This window comes from Monocercomonoides exilis (genome assembly GCF_001643675.1).
Source record: "Monocercomonoides exilis strain PA203 chromosome Unknown scaffold24-1337568, whole genome shotgun sequence".
Classification (NCBI taxonomy): domain Eukaryota; phylum Preaxostyla; order Oxymonadida; family Polymastigidae; genus Monocercomonoides; species Monocercomonoides exilis.
Window position 1 is genome coordinate 819,833 of NW_027150569.1, and position 22,170 is coordinate 842,002.

Consider the following 22,170-nt stretch of genomic DNA (forward strand, 5'->3'; position numbering starts at 1 on the left):
TTACCTTTTTATTGTGTTTTTTTTATTGTTTTGGTCAATGCTAGTGGCTGTTGCTTGGTGAAAGTGCAACGATGATCGATTTGGATTCTGCATTATTTCAAGTGAGTTTGTTGTAGATGGTGTTTTGAAGAAGGACAAAAGTGCTCACAAATATTTTGGCTCTGAGAAAGCAAATGCATTCATTTTCGCTTCTGCTTGAGAATGATTTGAGGCACAATTGTCATGTCTCTATTCAGTTGTTAAGTTTCTCATTTTCTTCCCTTTTTCTTAATTATTTTCTTTTTGAACTTATCACTTGAACTGCTGTCTTTCTATTTTCTTTTTCTCTGGATTCTTATTTCCTTTTTAATTTTTTTTTTGAAGCTATTTCCGTTGATGTTTGCATTGAATCCGGAACAATGCCAAGCATTGGGAAATAGTTTCATTTTTCTTTTCTTTCTTTTCTTCTATCATCTTTACTTCTTAAAATTTTCTCCTATTCTAATAATTCATTTTTCTTATCTTCGTTTTTGAAATTGTTTTGTTATTTTGGATGAGACTGACTGTTATTGCCTCAAAGAAGGCTTATCATTTGCTATCAAAGCGAATTCTCTTTTCTGTTAAATTTTTCTGTTTTGCTTTTCTGTTTATGTTATTTTATTTGCAGCTGCAGTTTGTAATTTGATTTTATAAGTTTTGTTTTAAGAAAAGCCAGACAGAGAAAGAAAAGAAAGAAGAGAAAGAGCAAGAAAGGCATTTGAAGGATGTGGTGATTGATGATGAGGAAAGAAGAACATTGGAAGAGAAAGGTGAAAAGAGAATTGCTGAGATGGCAACGCTTCTTTTATATGAAACCTCCACATGTTGTAACTGATCAAATTGCTGATTGTTTGGAAGGTTTGTCTGTTAGCTTTCAGTTTAATGACTTTTTTTATTTGATTATTTTGAACCTTTTTCATTTGAAACGATGTCTAATTTTGATGCATTTTATTGTTTTAGTTCTTCATTGCAGGTTGGAATTGAAAGAGCAACTGATTTGCCTCTGCATTTGCTTTTGCACTTTTTTTCTAAGCATTCACCACCTGCACCAAACAGCAGCAGCTCAAAATTAACAGGAGAAGAAAATTTAGAATTGTAAATTTTATTTTTTTGTTTTTAATATAAAAAATTAATGGACTTTATTTAATTAAATAATTCGTTTATCGCATATGATTATTCAAAATGGAAAATTTGTGGTTGAGTTCTTTTGATTTTGTTCACAAATTCGTTTTTCTCATAGTAATAAACGTGTCTGACAATCACACTGGATGAAAACCTTCGATCTTCTGAGAAAGATTTTTTCGAATATTTTATATATTTTGAAAAATGATTTATATGTTGAAATTCATTTTGTCGTTTGAAAAACAAACTTTTCATATTTCCCACTTAAAAAAGGAGAAGAAATAAATGGAAGAAAAAGAAATCGAAACTAATTGAATGGTATATATTTGGGGAAAAAAGTGTAAGTTCGAAATTTATTTGTGGAACGAGAAAAATTGAAACGTTTTCATATTTTATAGTGGTTAGATCAAATTAGTTGTTTCAATTTTAGCATTTTCTAGAAATGACTTCGACCTTCTTGCCTTTTTTACAGATGATGCGGCAAAAAAACCACAGTGAAAAATCCTTTGATTCGGCAAGAATTCCCCATACTATCGTTATATCGAATGGATTAATTACCAATTGGTATTTTGTTTCTCAGAAAGACGGGAGTTTAATGAAAAAGAAAAAAATGCATCTTACTGTTCAAGAAATACAATCTGAGTTTGCCAAAATACCGCATTCCTTTGGAATTATTGCATATTTTGAAGGCATATTTCCTGAACTTGCTGAAAGCTCTACAGCATCAGCAATCGGAAGTAAAGGAATATTTTTTACTGAAGAAGAACTTAAAAAATTTTTGAAAAATTTGGTTGATGTTAGCGGTCTTCTTCAAGTCTTTATTGATCCACAAGGAATAAGTAATAAAACAATAACTGTTGAATGGACGCCTTCTCTTTTCATATGTGAGGAAAAAACTAATCAATATCTGCTTAGCGATGATGTTGAACCAATACAAAAATGCGTAACTTTCCAAGGCCCTGACTATTTGACTTCTTCAAATCTTGTCACTTCAGCTGCCTATAGAGCAAGAATTTCATCATTGTGCTCAACAATATGCGAGCACGTGGAATGCGTTACAAATGGACAAAAAGCAGTTCAACGTTTGACACTGCAATTTAAGATTGATTCAAGTAAGAAACTGTGGTTAATTTGGGTATCAAATTTTTTTTTGAAGCCTTCAACAACGAAAGTTGGGGTAAACCCACAAAACACAACATTAGAAAACAGCAAGCAGGCAAAGCGTTCAACATCATCTTCATTGCCTCCACTTCGCCCGGATTCCCAAAGCGAACAGACACCTCAGTTTTCGCCATCATCTGCACATCAATCAAATTCATCTCATTCTTCATCCATTTCAACACTTCAACAATCAAATGCATCCACTTCAATCATTTCACCTATTCCTTCTGGCACTCCTCGCTTCACAACTCGCTCTTTCTCATCGGCCGCATCAGATGCTCATTCAACATCATCGTCATCTCCAGTTTCATCATCATCATCATCTTCTTCTTCTTCTTCTTCTTCTTCTCATTCTTCTTCTTCTGCTTCTGCTTCAACTCCAATCCCCAGCGAGGCCTTGGTGTTTGGAGGCATTCAGAATGATGACAGAGGTCTGAGCTCAAACGCCCGCCGGCAGAAGAGCCAGCGCAATGCAGTCTCTCCCATCCGGCTGTATTCATCGATAACTCTGAGAGCATCCACCCAGTCACACCACGAATACTACACACAACACGTTCACCGCTCTTCTACTTCCTCTTCTTCTTCTTCTTCTTCAAAAACTGGGAAAAAAGATGGCAGTGCTGCGAGCCAACACGCTAATCCATCTTCTTCTTCGCCAAATTCTGAGCACTTTGGTGAAAGCTCCTCTTCTTCTGTGTCTTCAGCAGAATTCTCGCAGTCAGCACGAAGCAGCCGCCAAGAACTTCCAAGCAGCAGCAGATCTGTCCCAATGAAGGGCAAAGAGAGCAAAGAAGCCCGAGAGAAGCAGCGTGAAGAGCGGCTGAGGCAGATCCGGAAGGAGAAAGATCCAAACACAGTCATCCGCACAGGGCCGTACAAGCGGCCGAAGACGCCCTCAGCACAGCTGGTGGAGAGACTGACGCAGCTGAGCCAGCCATCGACGATTGTGATTGGAGTGGCGAAGGGGAGGATGCTTGGAGCATCAAGTGCATCGAGTGCATTTAATGCTTCTTATGCATCATCAGGAGCAGGAGCAGCAGGAGGAACGGCAGCATATTATTCAACATCATCAGCAGCATCATCAGCATCATCAGCATCATCAACAGGAGAAGAAGGAGAAAGAACACGTTCAAACAGCACATTTGCAGAAGAGAGAGCATTCGACATGCAATGTGGAGAAGGCAAAGGAAGGTACTCTCAGCAGCCAAGCACAACAACCACCACCACCACAAACACAAACGCAATTGCATCTTCTTCCATTCAGAACAGCTCTGATCGGAACATCCAATCAACATCCGCACTTTCATCGAGAAGAGGGAGTGTGTCAGCAGAGCCCCGCATCATATTCACCGACGCCGAGGTGAAGAGACGGAGGCATTTGGCAGAGATTGAGGAGAAAGTGAAGAAGGCGTTTGCAGCTGATCCGTATGCGAAAGAACTGGAGCTGTCGGAGAAGAGGCAGAAGGAGGAGAGGAGGAGAGCGAGGGAGGAGAGGATGAGGAAGGAGAAGGAGAGGAAGAGGGCGAGGGAAGAGGAGAGGGAAGAGAGAGAGTGGTTTTTGAGGCAGCTGAAGGGGGAGAAGGAGAAGGAGAAAGAGGAGGAGAAGAAGAGGCAGACTGGAAGAAGGAGTGGAGGAGAAGGAGGAGAAAGAGAAGAGGAAGAAGTTGATGATAATTATGATGATGACAATGATGGAAGAAAGATGAACAAGAGGCAGAGTGAGAAAGAGGAGGCATTTCACAAAGGAAGATCACAAACATCGATGGGACTGACACGAAGCAAAGGAAATGGCAATAACAGCTATCGATCAACAACATCACCGTCTTCTTCTTCTTCTTCTTCTTCAAAAACAAAGCAGAACAATCAGAATTCTCCAATATATAGTTACTCAATGCCTGCAAGATCTTTACGCTCAACTTCATCATCATCATCATCATCATCTTCTTCTTCTTCTTCTTCAATAAGATCTTCTTCTTCTTCTTCGAGGCCACCCACACGAATTGAACCAACAATGGACAAAATTGATGAAGCATCAGAAGAAGGAGAAGAGGAAGAAGAGGAAGAGGAAAGAGAGAAAAGAGAGAAAAGAGAGAAAAAAGCGAAGGAAGAAAGAGGAGAAGAAAGAAAAGAAGATGAAGAAGAAGTTGAAGTCAAAGAAAGATCTTTTATGAGAATAGAAATTGAACAAAATGATAACAAAACCGAAGGAATTGAGAAAGAAAAGGAAGGAGAAAAAGAGGGAAAAGAGGGAAAAGAGGGAAAAGATGAAGAAAAAGAAGAACCAACAAGTGAAAGAGACAGTTTTAATCATTCATTTTTCGCTGGTTTTGATGAAGAAAACACTGAAAATGAAGAAAATGAAGAAAATGAAGAAAACGAAGAAAAAGAAGTGATAACATCGAGTGATGAAGAGAAAGAGAAAGAGAAAGAGAAAGAGAAAGAGAAAGAGAAAGAGAAAGAGAAAGATGAATTTGATCAAAAAGCCGCAGACAAAGTGGCAGAGAGAATTTCAGTCATTTTGAAGGAGTCAAAAGAGAAAGAGGAGAAGAGGAAGAGAGAATTAGAGAGATTGAAGAAGGAGAAAGAGGAGAAGGAGAAGGAGAAAGAAAAGGAGAAAGAGAAGGAGAATGAGGAAGAGAAAGAGAATGAGGAAAGAAAAGAAGAGAAAAGAAAAGAAGAAGGAGAAGAAGAGGAAGAAGAGAAAGAAGAAGAAGAGAAAGAGAAAGAGAAAGAAGAAGCAGAAGAATTAGCCAAGAGAATATCAACAATTTTGAAGGCATCAGAAGAAAAAGAGAAGAGAAGGAAAATTGAACTGGAAAGGATTCAGAAAGAGAAGAGGGAGAAATTAGAGCAAATGAAGAAGAAAGAAAAAGAAAGAGAAGAAAGAGAAAGTGAAGGAGAAGGAGAAGAATATGAAGGATATGAAGAAGAGAGAGGAAAAGAAAGAGAAAGAGAAAGAGAAGAAGAAGAAGTTGTGAAAGAAAGAAGTTTTAACAAAGCAAAAAATACCGAAAATCAACAAGAAAATGGAAAAGAAAGCAAAGAAGAGGGAAAAGCAGATGAATATGATGAATATGCAGATGAATTTGAGGATGAAGAGGGAGAAGGAAATGGAGAAAAGAAGAAAGAAAAGAAAGAAGGAGAAGAAGAAATAAAAGAAGAAGAGGAGGAAGAAGAGGAAGGAGAAGAAGAAAATGAAGACGAAGAAGATAATGTTGAAGAAGTAGCAAGAAAAATTGATTCAATTTTGAAAGAGGCAAAACAAAAAGAAGAGAAAAGGAAAGAAGAATTGGTAAGAATACAAGAAGAAAAGAGAGAGAAAATGAGAAAGAGAAAAGAAGAAGAAGAAGAGAAAGAGAAAGAGAAGAAGGATGATGCTGAAGATGATTATGAAGCATATGACGATGAAGAATTTGACAAGGGAGAAATGAATGAACAAAGAAGTGATGAACAATTGAATCAAAATGGAGAGAATGAAGAAGAAGAGGAAAAAGAGAAGGAAGAAGAAGAAAGAGAAGAAAGAGAAGAAAGAGAAAGAAAAGAAAAAGAAGAAGAAGAAGAAAATGGTAACCGTGAAGAGGATGTTGATTCTGTTGAACAAGAAATTGATGATTTTGGATATGCAAAAGAGGAAGGCATGGAACAGCCAGAAGGATCAGATCAAGTGAAAGTGGAAGACGAAATTCCTTCTCTTTACAGTAGCAAAAGCAATGAAGATATCCCTCTTAATGAATATGAAGACGATGAATGGGGATAAATAATTTCATTTTTTGAAATTATGTTACTTAAAAACAGACATTTTCTTTTTTGTTGTTGTTGTTCGTTATGGTCATTTTTATTTTTTACATTTTTGTTTCGTTAATTGTTAAATATGTATGCTAATATTTATTAATGTTTTTGTTAAAAGTCCCATAACCATGAATAGTTAAAAGAAACTTTGCTTTTGTATGAGCGATAATCTAAAAGATGCTGGAAATTATAATTCACTAACTACTCCTATCGATTCCATAACAATAGGAATTGGTCGTTCTTCATTTTCAGCCCTTGAGCAATGGTTTGAAAATATCTTTTTAAAGATTATCATTATTTGCATTTTTATAATTATTCAGGGTATTTTCATACTTTTGGCGATTTTCAGTGGTTTGCACATTTTTTAATATTCAATTTACTCTTATTAAAATGCGATTTTTCATGTAGCAAAATCCTTTTTATACAGACTTTCATATTGTTTCACTTTTGATAATTACGCTTCAATGGATTGGATTCTCGATTCGCTCAAATCCTTGGCCCTTACATAACGCTATATTTCAATCAGTTTACGATTTTTTTGCGTTTGCCTTTTTTTCATTTATACATTAAAAACATATTTTTTCACGAACATGTTTTTTGTTTGCAGCTATCTGGATTTTTCGATATCCTGGAGAAGCCAAACATTTAATTTTGTTTTGTTTGTAATTGTGAGCACAATCATTGTCCTTATTTGTGGAATTATTATTGCGGTGAGTATTATAGATAAACAAAAGATAAAAATTCCAGACATTCTTATGGCGTTCACATGTGGATTTGTTAACATTTGCTCGACTCTATTTTTTATTCCGTTTTTGATCTCATTGATGGGATGGACAACTTGCTGGACTGGGAACAGTGCTTTAGATTGCTCCACTAATAAAGAAATTGTGACTTTAGTCGTCTCACTGATCTTTTTTGTGCTTTGGGGTTGCTTTGGCAGTATGTATGGTTTGTTTATTTTCTTCCCCGATTTGAAACGCGACAAGCCCTTCGGGTCGCGCAACGGCTCATCTGGCTTTGTCAGGTCGCTTGCCTCTGCTCTGATGGTGCTGGTGAGTGGGCTGACCACAAGCGCCACAGGTGTCTGTGTCTCGTGCTGTGGTGCAATTCTGACTGGAATCAGAATCGTCTGGATTTTGGGGGTGGGGCCGTACTTCAACATCGAAGGCAACGTGATTGAGGCGTCTCTGAGTGGGATAGTGTTTGTCGTGCATTTGGCAGGGTGTTTTCTGGAAGTGCTGAATCCAGGCGGCAAAAGAGGCACACCGCAGTTTCTAGCAGAGATTCCCTCTCATCCATCGACCTATTTTGGAAGTCGGGTGCTGAGCGGAGGGGAAACCGTAGTGTTCTGGTGTGTGGTGGGTGTGCTGGTTGTTGGGTGTGCTCTGCTTTGTGGATGGGGGTCATACATGATGCAGAAGAGAGGGATGGCAATGGACGAAGGAGAGGAGATGCCTGTGATGCCTATTTCCAAACGAAAGAAGAAGAAGAAGAAGACAAAATCGAAATCAAAGACGAAGCAAAGGGGATCACGCTATCCAACACGCTCTTCTTCATTTGCTAACACACTGCCGTTGAGCCAAAGCAGCAGCAACTTGTTAGGCAAAGTGTCCATCTGCCAATTGGACAGCAATTCGTCCCGCTCAAGTTTCCCACAGCTGCTTGCGGGTGTCAGAGAAGGCGCTGCAAATCGCCGAAGCACACCAAGAATTTCTCCGAATGTCCGGTCGTTGTCATTCGCATCTTTGAGCAGAGCCACCCCACCGCTTGTGCAGAATGGAATCCGCTCGTCTTCTTCTTCGCAGCTCAGAACATCCAGCAAGCAGATGGTTCTGACCAAGCCCCTGACTGAAGGAGAAAGTGATATGCACACACCTCTCTCTCCTTCTGCATTTGCTTTGATTTCGTCGCCTGCTGAGTCCACATTCACTTCTACTTCGACTTCTGCCTCATTCACACAGAGATCTGCTACTTCTCCTTCTGAAGACGCGTTTCCTTCTCTTGGCCAGACGATTACTCATACCATTTCACCACTTCACCAGAGCATCACAAAAGCAGAACATTCACATTCTCATTCACGTCTGAATATTGCAACACAGGAAGATAAAGAACCTATTTCATTATCATCTTCTTCTTCCTCTCATTCTTCCTCTTCTGATTCCTCTTCTGATTCCTCCTCTGACGATTCTTCAGATTCAATTGAACATTCCCCAACTGCTTTCTCCACTTCTGAGGCATCTTCATCTCATCTGCTGTCTGAACAGCAGAATCAGTCTTCATTTCAACAGCAGTCAAATATGACTGAAAAAGAAGAAGAAGAAGAAAGAAAAGAGCATTTTGTGCAAAAGACTCATTCTCTTTTTCATCTTCCACTTCCACTCATAAACAACAGCCAGAACAGAAACTCTTCTTTTTCCTCATCCACTTCAACAACACATCCTGTGAACACACAAACATCACCTTCATCCTCTTCTTCTTCTTCAACATCCTTCTCTCCAACTTCTGAAAAGCACCACGCCATCTCCAAATTTATTTCATTCAATCGCCCGCCTCCTCTTTTGTGTGCTCAAATATCCACTCCACTAGACAATTCATCTGCATCATCATCAACACATCCTTCGCAAACACTCTTAACAGCCACACCTGCTGACTCAACTGGAAATAAGGCTCCTTCACAAGACATCACTCACGAAGACCAGCAAAAGCCAAATTTGCCCTCAGATTCTTCTGCTTCTCTCTCAAAATCTGCCTCTTCTCCTCCAAAATCCACACTCCTTCCGCCACGCACCCTCACCAAATGCACCTCCCTCCGCTCGCTTGTTGCTCTGCTTCGCTTTCTCAACAGGAAGCCGCTGCGCCGCCGGGACGAGTGTCTTCGGCTGGCTGAGGCGATCATCCTGAGGGCAGAGAAGTATCTGGGGGACTCCACATCGTACTGGCTGTTTACGGCGTTTGTGTACAGAGACTTCTTCAAGTCGCGGCAGATGAAGTTGGAGGCGATCGCATCTGCGCTACACACACTTCACGACTTTGGGCAGCGGTTTGTGTTGTACTGCATGCAAAGGCAGGACGATGAAGAGCGGACAGAAGAGCAGCAGCGGCAGATGAGTGCGGAGATGTCGCTGCAGCTGAACCTGCGGCGGGCTGAAGGGAACGCGGCGAAGGCGCGTGGCTGGCTGAGCATGGCGTGCACAGTGCTGCTGAGAGACAGGCCTGACGTGAGGAAGCTGGTGATGGCAATGGACCACGCCGCAGACGAGGTGTATGCGTCGCATGTGCAGTTTGCCTCGTTGTTGCACAGATATCCGAACAATGTGGATATTCTGGTGTCTTATGGACGCTTTCTGTATGAAGTGGCGGGGGCTGACGACGATGCAGAGATGCTGATGAAGAGGGCAGCGCAGATTAAACAGAGGGAGGCGAACAAGGAGAAGAGCGTGGCTGACAGAGCAAAGGCAAAAGTGGGTGCTGAGCAGTCAGACAACGAGAGAGAGAATAGAGGAGATGACGCGTTAGCTACGGATTCATCGACTGGCAGAGGAAGAGGAAGAGGAGAAGGAAGAGGAAGGGGAGAGAGAGAGGAAAGAGGAATGAGAAGAAGCAGCAGTTGCTTCAGCGAAGAGGAGCAGAGGAGGTTTTCTGTGTCTTCGAATGAAGGACTGTCTCGAGATAGTTCCTCTTTCTCTCGACAGGACCTGTCAGATGTCCATCGGAGTTCGCACAGCCAGCTGCAGAAGAGTGAGAAAGCGAGTGAGTGGCAGAAGGGAAGTCTGCACAACAGCAGAAGAAGCAGCAGCATCGATCAGAAGAGGAGCATAAGACCATCTTCAAAGCAAATGGCGATGAAAGGAAACAGAATGGGCAAACAGCAGCAACAACAACAACAACAACAAGCGATGAGGCAGAGGATGCAGCGGAAGCAGAAGCAGAAGCGGATGAAAAGGCAAAAAGAGCATCACAGGAGAAGGAGGAGGAGGAAGCTGCAGCAGCGTGTGAAGCAGCAGAGCAGGACGTTTCCTGTGTTTCTGGGGACGCTTGTGGTCTGCCTGGTGTTTGTGCTGTGTGCAACCGTCGTCTCCTTCTGCATTGCACAGAGCACTTTCGCCTTCTGCCGCGTAGCTGCAGATGCTGTGAAGCAGACCACGCAGCTGTCAGCAGCGCTTTTGGAGTGTGAATTGTATGCGAGGATGACTGAGATACAGAGGAACAGCTCAAGCAGAAGGGTAGATGTTCCTGGCTTGTTTCCGACAGTTAACGGAAATGAACACATTGAAGCGATGACTCAGTTGAATTTACAGAGAGATTTGCAAAAAGATGCTTATTCTTCAAAAGAATTGGTTTATCTTCAAAATTGTGATGACAACTCATTCCCCTCCCTGAACCGCTCAATGCATCTTCTGCGATCAGCCTGCCTTCTCTCGTCTTCTCATCTGTCATCTTTGTATTCCTCCATTCCTCAGGAGAGCATCTACGCCTCTGTCGAAGCCAGCACAATTCCTGTTCTCTTGGCGTCGTCAAAGATGCATGTGGCGTGTGAGTGGTGGGAGCAGAAGATGAGTGTGATCTCACTCACCAACACCGCCGTGTCCAACGCCTTCCGCATCTGGAAGCACCCCAATGAAGATGTCTCCATCTTCGAGAGCGGAGTCTTCTTCCTCGGCGCAAACACCGTCATCCCGTCGATGGAGGCGCTGAAGAAGAACTATTATGCGTATGTAGAGGCAGCCACACAGCGTGCTGACACCATCTTCTGGATGAACTGCTTTTTGGGCTTCTTCATCATCGCTGGGGCGCTTGTGCTGCACATTGTGCAATACACCATCTCCATCCGGTCGGTCAAAGCAGACCGGGCGAAGATCTTTCTGAAGATTATGACAGTACCGAAGGAGAAGATAAGGGCGCTGAAGCGGAAGTTGGAGGAAGGCGCTGAAGAGCGAGGAGAGGAGGAGAAGCTGAAGGAGTTTGAGAACGAGGAGGAGCAGAGGAGAATACAGAAGCAGCAGCAGAAGGAGAAGGAGACGTCGGGTGGGAATAAAACAGAAGGGCTGAGTGGACTGATTGGAGAGCAAAACACACAAACAAAGCAACATTCTGAGAGAATGCAGGGATTTGAGAAGAACTCTCAGAAGATGCAATCATTCCCGTTTTCGGCTTCCTCTTCCACATCCGCTTCTTCTTCTTCTTCCTCTCTGTCATCATTTCCTCCTCCTCCTCCTCCTCCTCCTCCTCCTCCTTCTTCTTCTTCTTCTTCTTCTTCTTCTTCTTCTTCTTCTTCTTCTTCTTCTTTTGCATCAGGGTTTTATTCGAACAACCGAAACAACAACAATTTCCAAGCTATGCCTTCTTTCCAGTCAAATATAAATCAAACGAATAGCACACCTTTTCCTCCAGGCACTTCTTCACAGTCTTCTTCAATTTCTCATTTTCCTAGCACTTCTTCTGTTTCCTCTTCCTCTTCTTCATCCTCATCTTCATCATCCTCCTCCTCTTCCACTTCTCCTTCTACAACTTCTCCTTCTTCTTCAATGCTCACCTCCTTCAAATCTGCCTATCAGCCAGGCGTCTCCAATGAAATGTCGCGTCTGTCGCTGATACCAGAGACACCCACAACTGAGCTGAACTTCTCATTCTTTGGGATTTCACCTCATCACACCCCAAAACTGGATGGCGCATCGAATTGGCAGACAACAACGTCCATTGCACAGCAGAATCCAACGACTCCTTCTTCCTCTTCTTCCTCCTCCTCTTCTTCCACAGCATCTTCCACCACTTCCTCTTCTGCCTCGTTTGGAAGCCCCAGCCCGATCACCCATCTGAATGCCAATGCGCCTCAGGGTATGCCTGTATGTACGCTTTCACCTGAGTCATCATTCGGTACAAGTGTGATATCTCCTTCTTCTCCCTCTGCCTCTCCAAGCCCGCCATCAAGCTCAAATTCCACATCAACTCTGCCTTCAAAGTCATCTTCTTCTGTTGTGTCTTCGTCTTCAATCGCCAACTCGTCTTCGGCTGCCCTCAGAACAAAAATGTCCTCTTCATCGTCACAACACTCGCTGCACATGCTGTCTGCAGGAGAAGTGAAGCAGGAGCAAAAAAACAACAACATAGCACAGTTTGCAGTGATGACTCGAAACTTCTATTCGAAAGAGGCTCCTGTGTGTTCACCAGCCTCTCTGAACTCGTCAGCATCGCAGTCGTCTTTCCACTCGTATTCACACAGAGCATCTGCCTCGTCGATTGGGCAGATGCAAAGCAGACACAACTCGCAGATCTCAAATGAGCAGCAGATGGCATACAGAAAGGGGAAGGGAACACGAAAAGAGCAGGAGAAAGAACAAGAACAAGAGGTAGGTGGGGGTGTGTTTGATGAGGAGCATGGGGCTGATGATGCAGAGGAGCAGAAGAGGGAGCGGGAGACGCGGCAGGCGTATGCAGAAGAAGCGATGGGGAAAGTAGGGACGCTGATTCCGCGCTCAATGTATGTACAGATTGTGGTGGCGCTGATGTGCATCGTGTCATTCTCAGCGATATACTACTTTATCGGGGCATACACCCTGTGGAACATCACCACCGCAAACCATGCAGTCTTCTTGTCCACTCACCGCGCGCAGATTCTGGAGATGTTTGTGTTGTGTGCAGTGAACATTGTCTATGCTCCAACTCTGACTCTTCCGTCTATTGCGTTTGTTGTGTCAGATGCAACAAATCCAGCATGGGCAGACTTATCGCACATGTCAGGGAATTCGACACTTGTCCTCTCGCAGATGCGAAAGCTGCTTCCGTTTGTGTGTGTGCTGAACCGGAAAGTGAACGAAGGTGCCGATGCGGGGGATCCGTTGTATCTGACAGGAGATGAGCTGATTGATGCTGTGTCCACAAGACGGACGGTGAAAGCGAACACAGTTCTGCACACGCTTCTGATGCAGACGACGCAGTGCATCCCTCTTGTGGAAGGAGACTGCGACGATCCGGAGCGCATCTACGGGTTGAATGGGTCATTTGCAGGGCTGGCGGGGCTGATGGAGGAGTTCATTGCATCAGCAGTGACATTGACACAGGTGGAGAACCCCACGCAGATAACAGCAACACACAGATCGTTCCAGTTTGTGGTGTCTGCGATGACGCATGATCTGCGTGCTGCCATTGACAGCTTCACGGACATTGTGTCAGAGGACGGGCGGAAGGAGCTTCAGCTGTACTCAACTTTGCAGATTGTGTTTTTTGTGTTCTCTTTGACAACCACGCTGGGATCGTTTTTCTGCTGCCTCTTCCCAACACACAAGGCTCTTGTGGGACTGGCTAAGAAAACGTCACAGATCAACCAGTATGCTCCCCTGATGAGAGGGGAAGGAGAGTGAAGGGAATGAGAAAGAATGGAAAATGACAATATTTGTGAATTGGAATATGTCAATCAAATGAAATGAGCGATATTAAATATGAGTTTCATTTTTTTGTCTATGTTCATTTTATAAGAATTTGAGCTGGGGAAGGGAGAAGGGGGTCTGCAAATGGATGGTAAAAAGCATCAAAGTGGAAGCGAATAATTTGTTACGATTACTGCATTATCTCATGTGTTCCATTCGTCTTTACATCTGTATTTTATTGAATTAATGAATTCTTGTTGGAAAATTGTCTTTCATTCTGTAAAAATTAATAGAGAAGAAACCTTTTCATCTCAATGACACGAATTAGTGTATATGTTTGAATTGAATAAAATTGAAGGACGTTGAAGTCTTCAGTTTTATTCATGCATTTATTTATAAATTTGATTTTGTGGCTAAGTTAAAATCATAAACATTTTTTTAATCTTTATTTTCATATTTAATTAATTATATTTAGATTGTTCATGTATATTTCTATTTTGACTTTTAAAGATAAATACTTCAATTTATCACGGGGTTATCATGAAGCCTTTTCTATTTATTATATTTAGCTGATAATTCTTAATTGATTGATTTCGTTCTTTTTGAAAATTATTTTTTTTTTTATCATTTTTATCGAAAAAAAAACATATTCTTCATTTAATTAAGATTTTTTTGGATTTAAAATAACACTAGCAAAAAAGTCCTATATCGAAGTTTAATTTTTGAATGAAAAATATTAATTTATTTAATAACACACTCAATTTTTTTCAGAATTATCATATTTTTTGATTGAATAATTTTTGAAGAACAATTATGAATTAATAATCCGAACATAACTGATAAGAATAATGAATGGGAAAAAAAAACCAACTTTTTTCACAATCATGAACAAAAAATTCAATTAGTTATCCTTCCATTCTTTCTTCTGCATTTTCTCCATCAGAAATCTTTTCGCTTTAAGCATTCTTATCGACTGGAGCTGAAAATTTGTCAATATCTTCAATTGATGTGGAATTATTTCAGAATTTTCTTCATCTTCCATCATTTCACTCTCATTTTCATTAACATAAACGATATATTTCTCAATAATCAAAAAAGAAACTAACTCTGTTTTTTCATCATTCAAAAAGAAATGTATTCTCAATTATTCATTTCCCATATACCTTGTCTTGAAAATACAGATCTCAGATGTGAACACTTTCCTTCTTCTGTATTTGTTCATCCCTGTGTATCTGTATCCACAAAATTCTTTGAATGATTAACTGTTTGATGAATGCAACCTTGATCCTTCAAGATACTAAATGCACACCATTCATTGCTCATTATTGTTGTTCCTTGATGAATATGAGATTTGATAAGAGGAACAAGTGTTTCGGCGCTTCTGTCAGGAACGAAAAAACAATTCTTTTTTCTTTCTTTCTTTTTTTTTTTTTTAATTTTCAAATCTTCTTTTCTTTCAATTTTTCGAAATATCCACATTTGCTTTAAACTTCAATGTCTGTTATATTTTTTTCTTCACAACCATTTGTCGAATTCAACAGTTTTTTCAACACCTCCAATTATGAAGAGATTGCGTTAGGTTCTATTCATCCATTTAATGAAAAATATACCATTTCCAATATCCAACAATTTTTTTATGAACTTCTTTCGAAGAACATGTGTGAATTAACATTCGACTTTATCATTGTGAAAAAATGATTTATGAGAATTCATCGAAACATATTCATTTTATCGCCACACTTGTATTTTTGTGAATTGTCTTTTTTTTTCAAAAAAACAATTCGAAAACAGTTAATTTATAATTTGTAATTGTTCAACTTGTTATTCAAAATTTATCAAATTGAAAAATGAAAAAATGGGCACATTTTTTGACACAAATTGATTACTGATTGATTGCCGGAAAGCGATCACAATATTGTTTGTTTGAGTTATTCATAAGATGGATAAGAATTTGAATATATTATTCATGTGTTATTATTTTTGAAAAGTCGCGAATTTTTCATTGTCATGTTTATTGAAATATGTCTAAATTTTTTTGAAAAGTTCCATTTGCCGAATTTTCAAAAAAAAAAAAAACATATTTTCATCATATTTCTGTTTCCACGTCAAAAACATCACTTAACTGGATATCAAAACACAAACAATGTTATAATTTTCATTAAAGTGTTGTTTTAAAAATGAAAACAGAAATATGATGAAAATATGTTTTTTTTTTTTTGAAAATTCGGCAAATGGAACTTTTCAAAAAAATTTAGACATATTTCAATAAACATGACAATGAAAAATTCGCGACTTTTCAAAAATAATAACACATGAATAATATGTTCAAATTCTTATCCATCTTATGAATAACTCAAACAAACAATATTGTGATCGCTTTCCGGCAATCAATCAGTAATCAATTTGTGTCAAAAAATGTGCCCATTTTTTCATTTTTCAATTTGATAAATTTTGAATAACAAGTTGAATGAATTTTTATTTATTAATTTTTAAATATGAATTCAAAAATATGAAAGCCTTCTCATTTTTGAGATTTTCCATTTCAAAAAAAAATTCCATTTGGACAACAAATTGGATGGAGGAAATCTTGAAAAGAGATTTATAATTTTCTTGTAATATATGAACAAAAAGTTTTTTTTTAAGTAAACAAAACCTTCATTTTCAAAAAAAGAAAAAATCACATCACTTATAATATTCAAAATTCATCAAAAATACCATTAATTGCTTTCTTTTTAAACCAAAAAGAAGCTTGTTAAGCATGGAAGATCCAGTAAAGACTAAGACCTTACTTGATGTATGTGGAAACACATTTTGTTTTTTATATTAACCATATAATTTTTTGTTTGCATTTTAAGTTAAAAACTGTTGTGTCAGATCCATCTCTCATTTCTTTCACAACAACCTCTCTTCAATCAGAAACAGCATTGACATGCCAAACACTCATTGGAGCAGACAAATATGTTATACGTTTGAATCCTCGTAATCCATCACAAAGAGATCAGCACAAAATGGGAGCAGACCTTGTTGCACCTCATCCCAAATCCAATATTCTTGCACTTAAAGGAGGGCCATCGATTCAAGTGTATAACTTCGATATCGGTTCACGCTTGAAATCATTTAAAATGACAGAAAATGTTGTTTACATGAAATGGCTTGACATTTCAACATTGGCTCTTGTCACCACAAACGGTGTTTACCATTGCACAATGGATGCAGAAAGCATCCCAGAACTTGTTTTCCAGCGCTTACCGCAACTTGAAGGATACAATATCATCAATTATAGAGCAGATGCAAACAAGAACTGGCTTATGCTCCAGGGATCAATGGTTGATCCTACAACACAACGTCTTATTGGAGCGATTCAAGTTTATAATGTGTCCAAAAAGAAGTCTCAATTTTTACCAGGGAATGCCGGAATGTTTATTCAAGGGCAACTTATGGGAAAGCAAGTTCAGTCAAATCTTATGGTCATGGCAGTAAACAACAAACTTTTAATAAATGAATTGGACGTTGATGCACCAGCAAAAATGATGCAAGATATTCGCTTTTTGGATGATAAGGATGTCCCCATTGCAATGGAATACAGCACTCGCTTTGGATTGATTTTCGTAATTTCCGCTATGGGATTGCTCTCTGCTTATGACATTGGAGATGCAGCTCTTGTTTTGATGTCAAAAGTTTCGCCTTCGCTTATCTTTTCAACAATCTCTGAAGAAACAGAGAACGGCGTGATTGGAATAAACCAACAAGGACAAGTTCTATCAATCACAGTCAATCCAAATACTTTGGTACCTTTCATCACTCAAAAGTTGAAGAACGTTCCTTTAGCTGTACGTATTGCAAGCAGAGCAAACCTGACTGGAACCGAAGAGCTGTTCACCGAACAATTTGAAGCTGCATTTGCTGCACAGAACTATCAGGAGGCTGCTCGTGTTGTTGCCTCGTCTCCTGGTGGTGCATTGAGAACTGCCCAGACCATCCAACGCTTCAAAGCAGCTGCTCCTATCCCAGGACAGGCATTGCCCATCATGCAGTACTTGGCATTATTGCTGGACAAAGGAAAGTTGAACGAACGTGAATCACTTGAGCTGTTGATTCCCGTTATGCAACAAGGACACAAAGAGATGGTTCAAAAATGGATGCAGGAAGGGAAAATCTCTGCTTCTGAAGAACTTGGCAACTTCTTGCGTCAATACGACATTCAGTTGGCTCTTATTATTTATTTGCAATCCAAATCACATGAAAAAGTAGCTCAAATCTATTGCGAGTTGGGAGAATACGAGAATGTGATCAAATACTGCAAGAGCAACAATTATAAAGCGCCGTACACTGAGCTTCTTAGAGGTGTTTGCCAGATTAACCCTGCTGGTTCCGAGCAATTCTGCAAGCTTTTGTATGACAACGCTCCCGAAGGACCTCTCATCGACATTGGCGAAGCGATGGAAATTCTGTTCCAGTTTGATTTGATCAAAGAACTGACTGGCGTGATGGTTGGCGTTCTCGCAAAGAACGAGCCAACTCAAGCGAAATTGCAGACACGCTATCTCGAAATTCTGCTGCTGAAGCGACCGGATGTTGCAAATGCACTTTTCGAGAAAAGACTGTTTACTGAATATGATCAAGCATATATTGCACATTGCTGCGAAAAAGCAGGTCTCTATAACAGAGCATTGGAACATTATGATGCTTTGCCTGATATCTTGAGATGCATTGTCTTCACTAACAAGATGACGATGGAGTTTGTTACAAGCTACATTCATGATGTGAGCGAGCAGCGTGATGTTGCTATTGGTACAGCGTGTTTGAAACAACTGACAAAGAACAAGGCCAACCTGCCCTTGTGTGTGGAAGTGTGCAAGAAGTGCACAGGCGTCATTGATCCAAAAGAAATGATTACTATTTTGGAGCAAGGAGGAATGGTTGAAGCTGTGTATCTGTATCTTCAGGGAGTCGCTGCAACTATTGAAGATAAGGAGCTTGTTTTCCGCTTCATTCAATCTGCTGTGAAGACCGGACAGATCAAAGACGTGGAGCGCGTTGTCAGAGAAAGCAAGTGGTACGATCCAAAGGAAGTGAAAGATTTGCTGAAGGAATCAAAGATTGAACCAACAGCGCTGATGATTGTGTGCGACAGATATGGATATGTGGACGAATTGGTGAAGTATCTGTATCATAACAACCTTCACAAGGCCATTGAAAGGTATGTGACAGGATTCAACGCTAAAGCTACACCTGTTGTTGTTGGAACATTGTTGGATGTCGAAGCAAACGAAGAATTCATTAACTCACTTTTGGGATTGGTGAAAAACGAATGCCCGATCGACCAACTTGTCGAAGAATGCGAACGTCGCAACAGACTCCGCATTCTACAGCCATTCCTCGAGGCGCGTGTATCTGAGGACGGAAACACAGACCCTGCTTGCCATTCTGCATTGGCCAAAATCTATGTGGAGACAAACACAAATGCTGACCAATTCCTGACTGACAATCAGTTCTACGATTCCCTCGTTGTTGGTAAGTTCTGCGAGAAACGCGATCCACGTCGTGCTGTTATTTGCTATCGCCGCGGCAAATGTGACCAGGAGATGATCCAACTGACGAACAACAATTCTCTTTTCAAAGAACAAGCCAAATATCTCGTTGAACGAAGGGACAAAGACTTGTGGGCCCAAGTTTTGAATGAAGAGAACCCGAACAGAAGAGCAGTCATTGACCAGGTTACATCATCAGCACTTCCAGCTTGCAAAAACCCGAATGAAGTGTCTGATACAGTGAAAGCATTTGTTAGCGCTAATCTTCCCAATGAACTGATTGAGCTGTTGGAAGTCATCATGTTGAGAAAGAGCGACTTCTCATCAAACAGAAACTTGCAAAACTTGCTTCTTATTACTGCTATTAAGGTTTGATTGGAGAAATCCAAAAAATTTTGAAGAAAAAAAATTTATTTCAAACATGATTTTGATGAGTAATGATGAGTGCTGTATAACAGCCATATTCATCCGTGTTTTTGACGAACCAATGTTTGAATGATATCAAACTTTTTTCTGAATACTCACTCATACTGTATAAAATTTTTTGATATAACTTTTTATCGTTTATTATTGAATGACAAATTTTATTTTTTTATCCAATTTTATTTTTAATGATAAAATTTTTATTGTAAAGGCTGGTAGCAATCGCGTTAAAGAGTACATCCAAAGATTGGACAACTATGATGGAATCGAAGTTGCCAAGTTTGCTCTTTCATCTGGATTGAATGAAGAGGCATTTGAAATGTACAAAAAGTTTGATCATCACAAAGAAGCCATCGGAGTTCTTTTGGATCAAATTGACGATGTTGAGAGAGCGTATGATTATGCTGTTGCTGTTAACACAAAAGAGTGCTGGTCGCTTGTGGCAAAGGGACAATTGGACAGAGGAATGGTCGAGAAATCGATCGACTCCTATCTCCGCGCAGAAGACCCGAACAACTACCACGAAGTCATCAGCGCTGCAAGAGACAGCAATCTGTATGGTGCTCTGGTGAAGTACCTGAAAATGGCAAGAGTGTTGAAGGAGCAACTGATTGATAGCGAATTGGTGTATGCATATGCTAAGATCGATGCCCTTGCAGAGATTGAGGAGTTTATTTCTCAGTCGAACCAGGCAGATCTCGATGGAATTGGAGAAAGATGCTTCGATGAACAAATGTACAATGCTGCTCGCATTCTTTTCAATCATATTGGAAATTATGCTCGCTTGGCGTCAACCCTTGTATGCCTTGGCCAGTACCAGGGAGCTGTGGATGCAGCAAGAAAAGCTCAATCAATCAGAACTTGGAAAGAAGTGTGCTTTGCATGTGTTGATGCACATCAGTTCCGTCTTGCACAGATGTGTGGTGTCAACATTGTTGTTCAGGCTGATGAGCTGGAAGAATTGGTTCAATACTACACAGACAGAGGCAGGTTCGAAGAAGTTATTTCATTGCTGGAATATGCAATGAGATTAGAAAGAACACATATGGGAATGTTCACAGAATTGGGTATTTTGTACTCTCGCTTCAAGCCTGAGAAGCTTATGGAACATATTAAATTGTTCCACTCAAAGATCAACATTGCCAAAATGCTTACAGTCTGCGAACAGAATCTGCAATGGTCCGAGTTGTGCGTGTTGTACTGCCATTACGACGAGTATGACTCAGCTGCCACAAAGATGATGGAGCATATCGATGCTTGGAATCATGCACAATTCAAAGATATCATCCAGAAGGTTACCAACATGGAGATCTTCTATCGTGCAATCGATGTGTATCTTAAACAGCACCCAACATTGCTGTGCGACCTTCTTTCTGTAATGGCTCCTCGCATTGACAACACACGTGTTGTTTCTCAACTTCGCCGTTCTGGAATGCTTGCACTCATCAAGCCATATCTTTTGTTTGTTCAGTCATCAACAAAACCAGAGATTCCAGAAGTTAACGAGGCTGTGAACGATCTCTATTTGGAGGAAGAAGATGTGGATTCTCTGCGTGCTTCAATCGAGAACTACCCAACATTCGATCAACTTGGTCTTTCAAGAAGACTCGAAGCTCATCCTCTTCTGAGAATGCGCCGTCTGGCCACATGGTTGTATACCAAGAACAAGAGATTTGCACACGCTGTGGAGTTGGCCAAGAAGGATCAGATGTATCAGGATGCAATGGTTGCTACTGCAGAATCTGGAGACAAAGATGTTGCAGAAGAGCTTTTGCGCTTCTTTGCAATGGAGATTGAGGAGAAAGACAGAGCAAGCTGCTTCGCTGCGTGCTTGTACACTTGCTATGAGATTCTTCCACCTGATGTTGTTATGGAGGTTGCATGGATCGCAAATCTGAGAGATTATGCCATGCCATACTTTGTTAACTCAACCAAAGAGTATGTCAACAAAGTGAATAATCTTTCAGCTGAATTAACCGCAATGAAGGAGCAAAAAGCGAAAGAAGCCGAAGAGGAAGCTGCTGCTAAGCCAATGGAAAATGAAGTTATTACACCAATGATGGGAATGAGCACATCTGGAATTGCTTCAATGCCACCGCAAATGATGATGGCAACGCCTCCTCCTGGATATGTCCCCACGCCAGGTGGTTATATTCCAACACCGTCTCCACCTTATTATGGCCAGAATGCAATGCAACCAGGCATTCCACCAGCAAGTCCATTTTATTCAGGATAATGTGCGTTTCATTAAAAGCTGTTGAGTTACATTGAAGAATTCATTTTTATCAGATTTTCAAAATGAAACAAGTTAATTTTCTTTTTATACAATTATTTTTAAAAAAAGCAAATAATAATAATCTGATTTATTTTCAACCTGCCCACCTTTTTTGACTGTTAAATATTTTTTTTTTTGATTCAATAATTCATAAAAGTGATTTGGCGCCTTTTTCACAGATATGTCGAACAATGATCATAATAAACAAAAAACAAATTTAAACTGTGCCTTTGAAATGACTGCCTACACATATATTTTTGATGATGGAGTGCTGCAAGTGCCGCATTCGAGGAATGATGCCAAATGCAGCTCATCAAACACCATCAATTAAATACCACAAACAAAAAAAAAAAAAAAATGAATGAAAAAGAAAAGAATAGAAATGCACTTGAACAATTAAACTTACAAAAAGAACAGTTTTGTTGCTGTTGGAAACTCATCATTTTTAACATTTTGAGATTTTGCTAAATTTTTGTTCACAGTCATT

The 22,170-nt window shown here is 40.1% G+C and overlaps 3 protein-coding genes across 3 annotated transcripts; all 3 read left to right on the forward strand.

Annotated features, from left to right (window-relative positions):
- Positions 1–1,750: 1,750 nt before the first annotated feature.
- On the forward strand, positions 1,751–6,187 carry MONOS_8370fu8371 (uncharacterized protein; the record flags this gene model as incomplete). Its single annotated transcript, XM_067878777.1, has 1 exon — positions 1,751–6,187. The coding sequence occupies one exon, from the start codon at positions 1,751–1,753 to the stop codon at positions 6,056–6,058; it is 4,308 nt and encodes a 1,435-aa protein (XP_067726937.1). The 3' UTR covers positions 6,059–6,187.
- An 844-nt stretch (positions 6,188–7,031) lies between these two features.
- On the forward strand, positions 7,032–13,448 carry MONOS_8372 (uncharacterized protein; the record flags this gene model as incomplete). Its single annotated transcript, XM_067878778.1, has 2 exons — positions 7,032–11,233; positions 11,465–13,448. 2 exons carry the CDS (start codon positions 7,032–7,034, stop codon positions 13,446–13,448), a joined length of 6,186 nt encoding a protein of 2,061 aa, XP_067726938.1.
- Positions 13,449–16,181: 2,733 nt separating this feature from the next.
- Positions 16,182–21,914, forward strand: MONOS_8373 (Clathrin heavy chainC). Its single transcript, XM_067878779.1, has 3 exons — positions 16,182–16,248; positions 16,310–19,354; positions 19,620–21,914. The coding sequence occupies exons 1-3, from the start codon at positions 16,213–16,215 to the stop codon at positions 21,642–21,644; spliced, it is 5,106 nt and encodes a 1,701-aa protein (XP_067726939.1). The 5' UTR covers positions 16,182–16,212; the 3' UTR covers positions 21,645–21,914.
- Positions 21,915–22,170: the final 256 nt, after the last annotated feature.

Excerpts from the sequence above, each read along its gene's own strand:
- MONOS_8373 (XM_067878779.1), top strand. The coding sequence starts at position 16,213 with ATGGAAGATCCAGTAAAGACTAAGACCTTACTTGAT. Across the intron at positions 16,249-16,309 it reads AGACTAAGACCTTACTTGAT|TTAAAAACTGTTGTGTCAGA; the intron begins GTATGTGGAAAC and ends TTGCATTTTAAG. Across the intron at positions 19,355-19,619 it reads TTCTTATTACTGCTATTAAG|GCTGGTAGCAATCGCGTTAA; the intron begins GTTTGATTGGAG and ends TTTATTGTAAAG.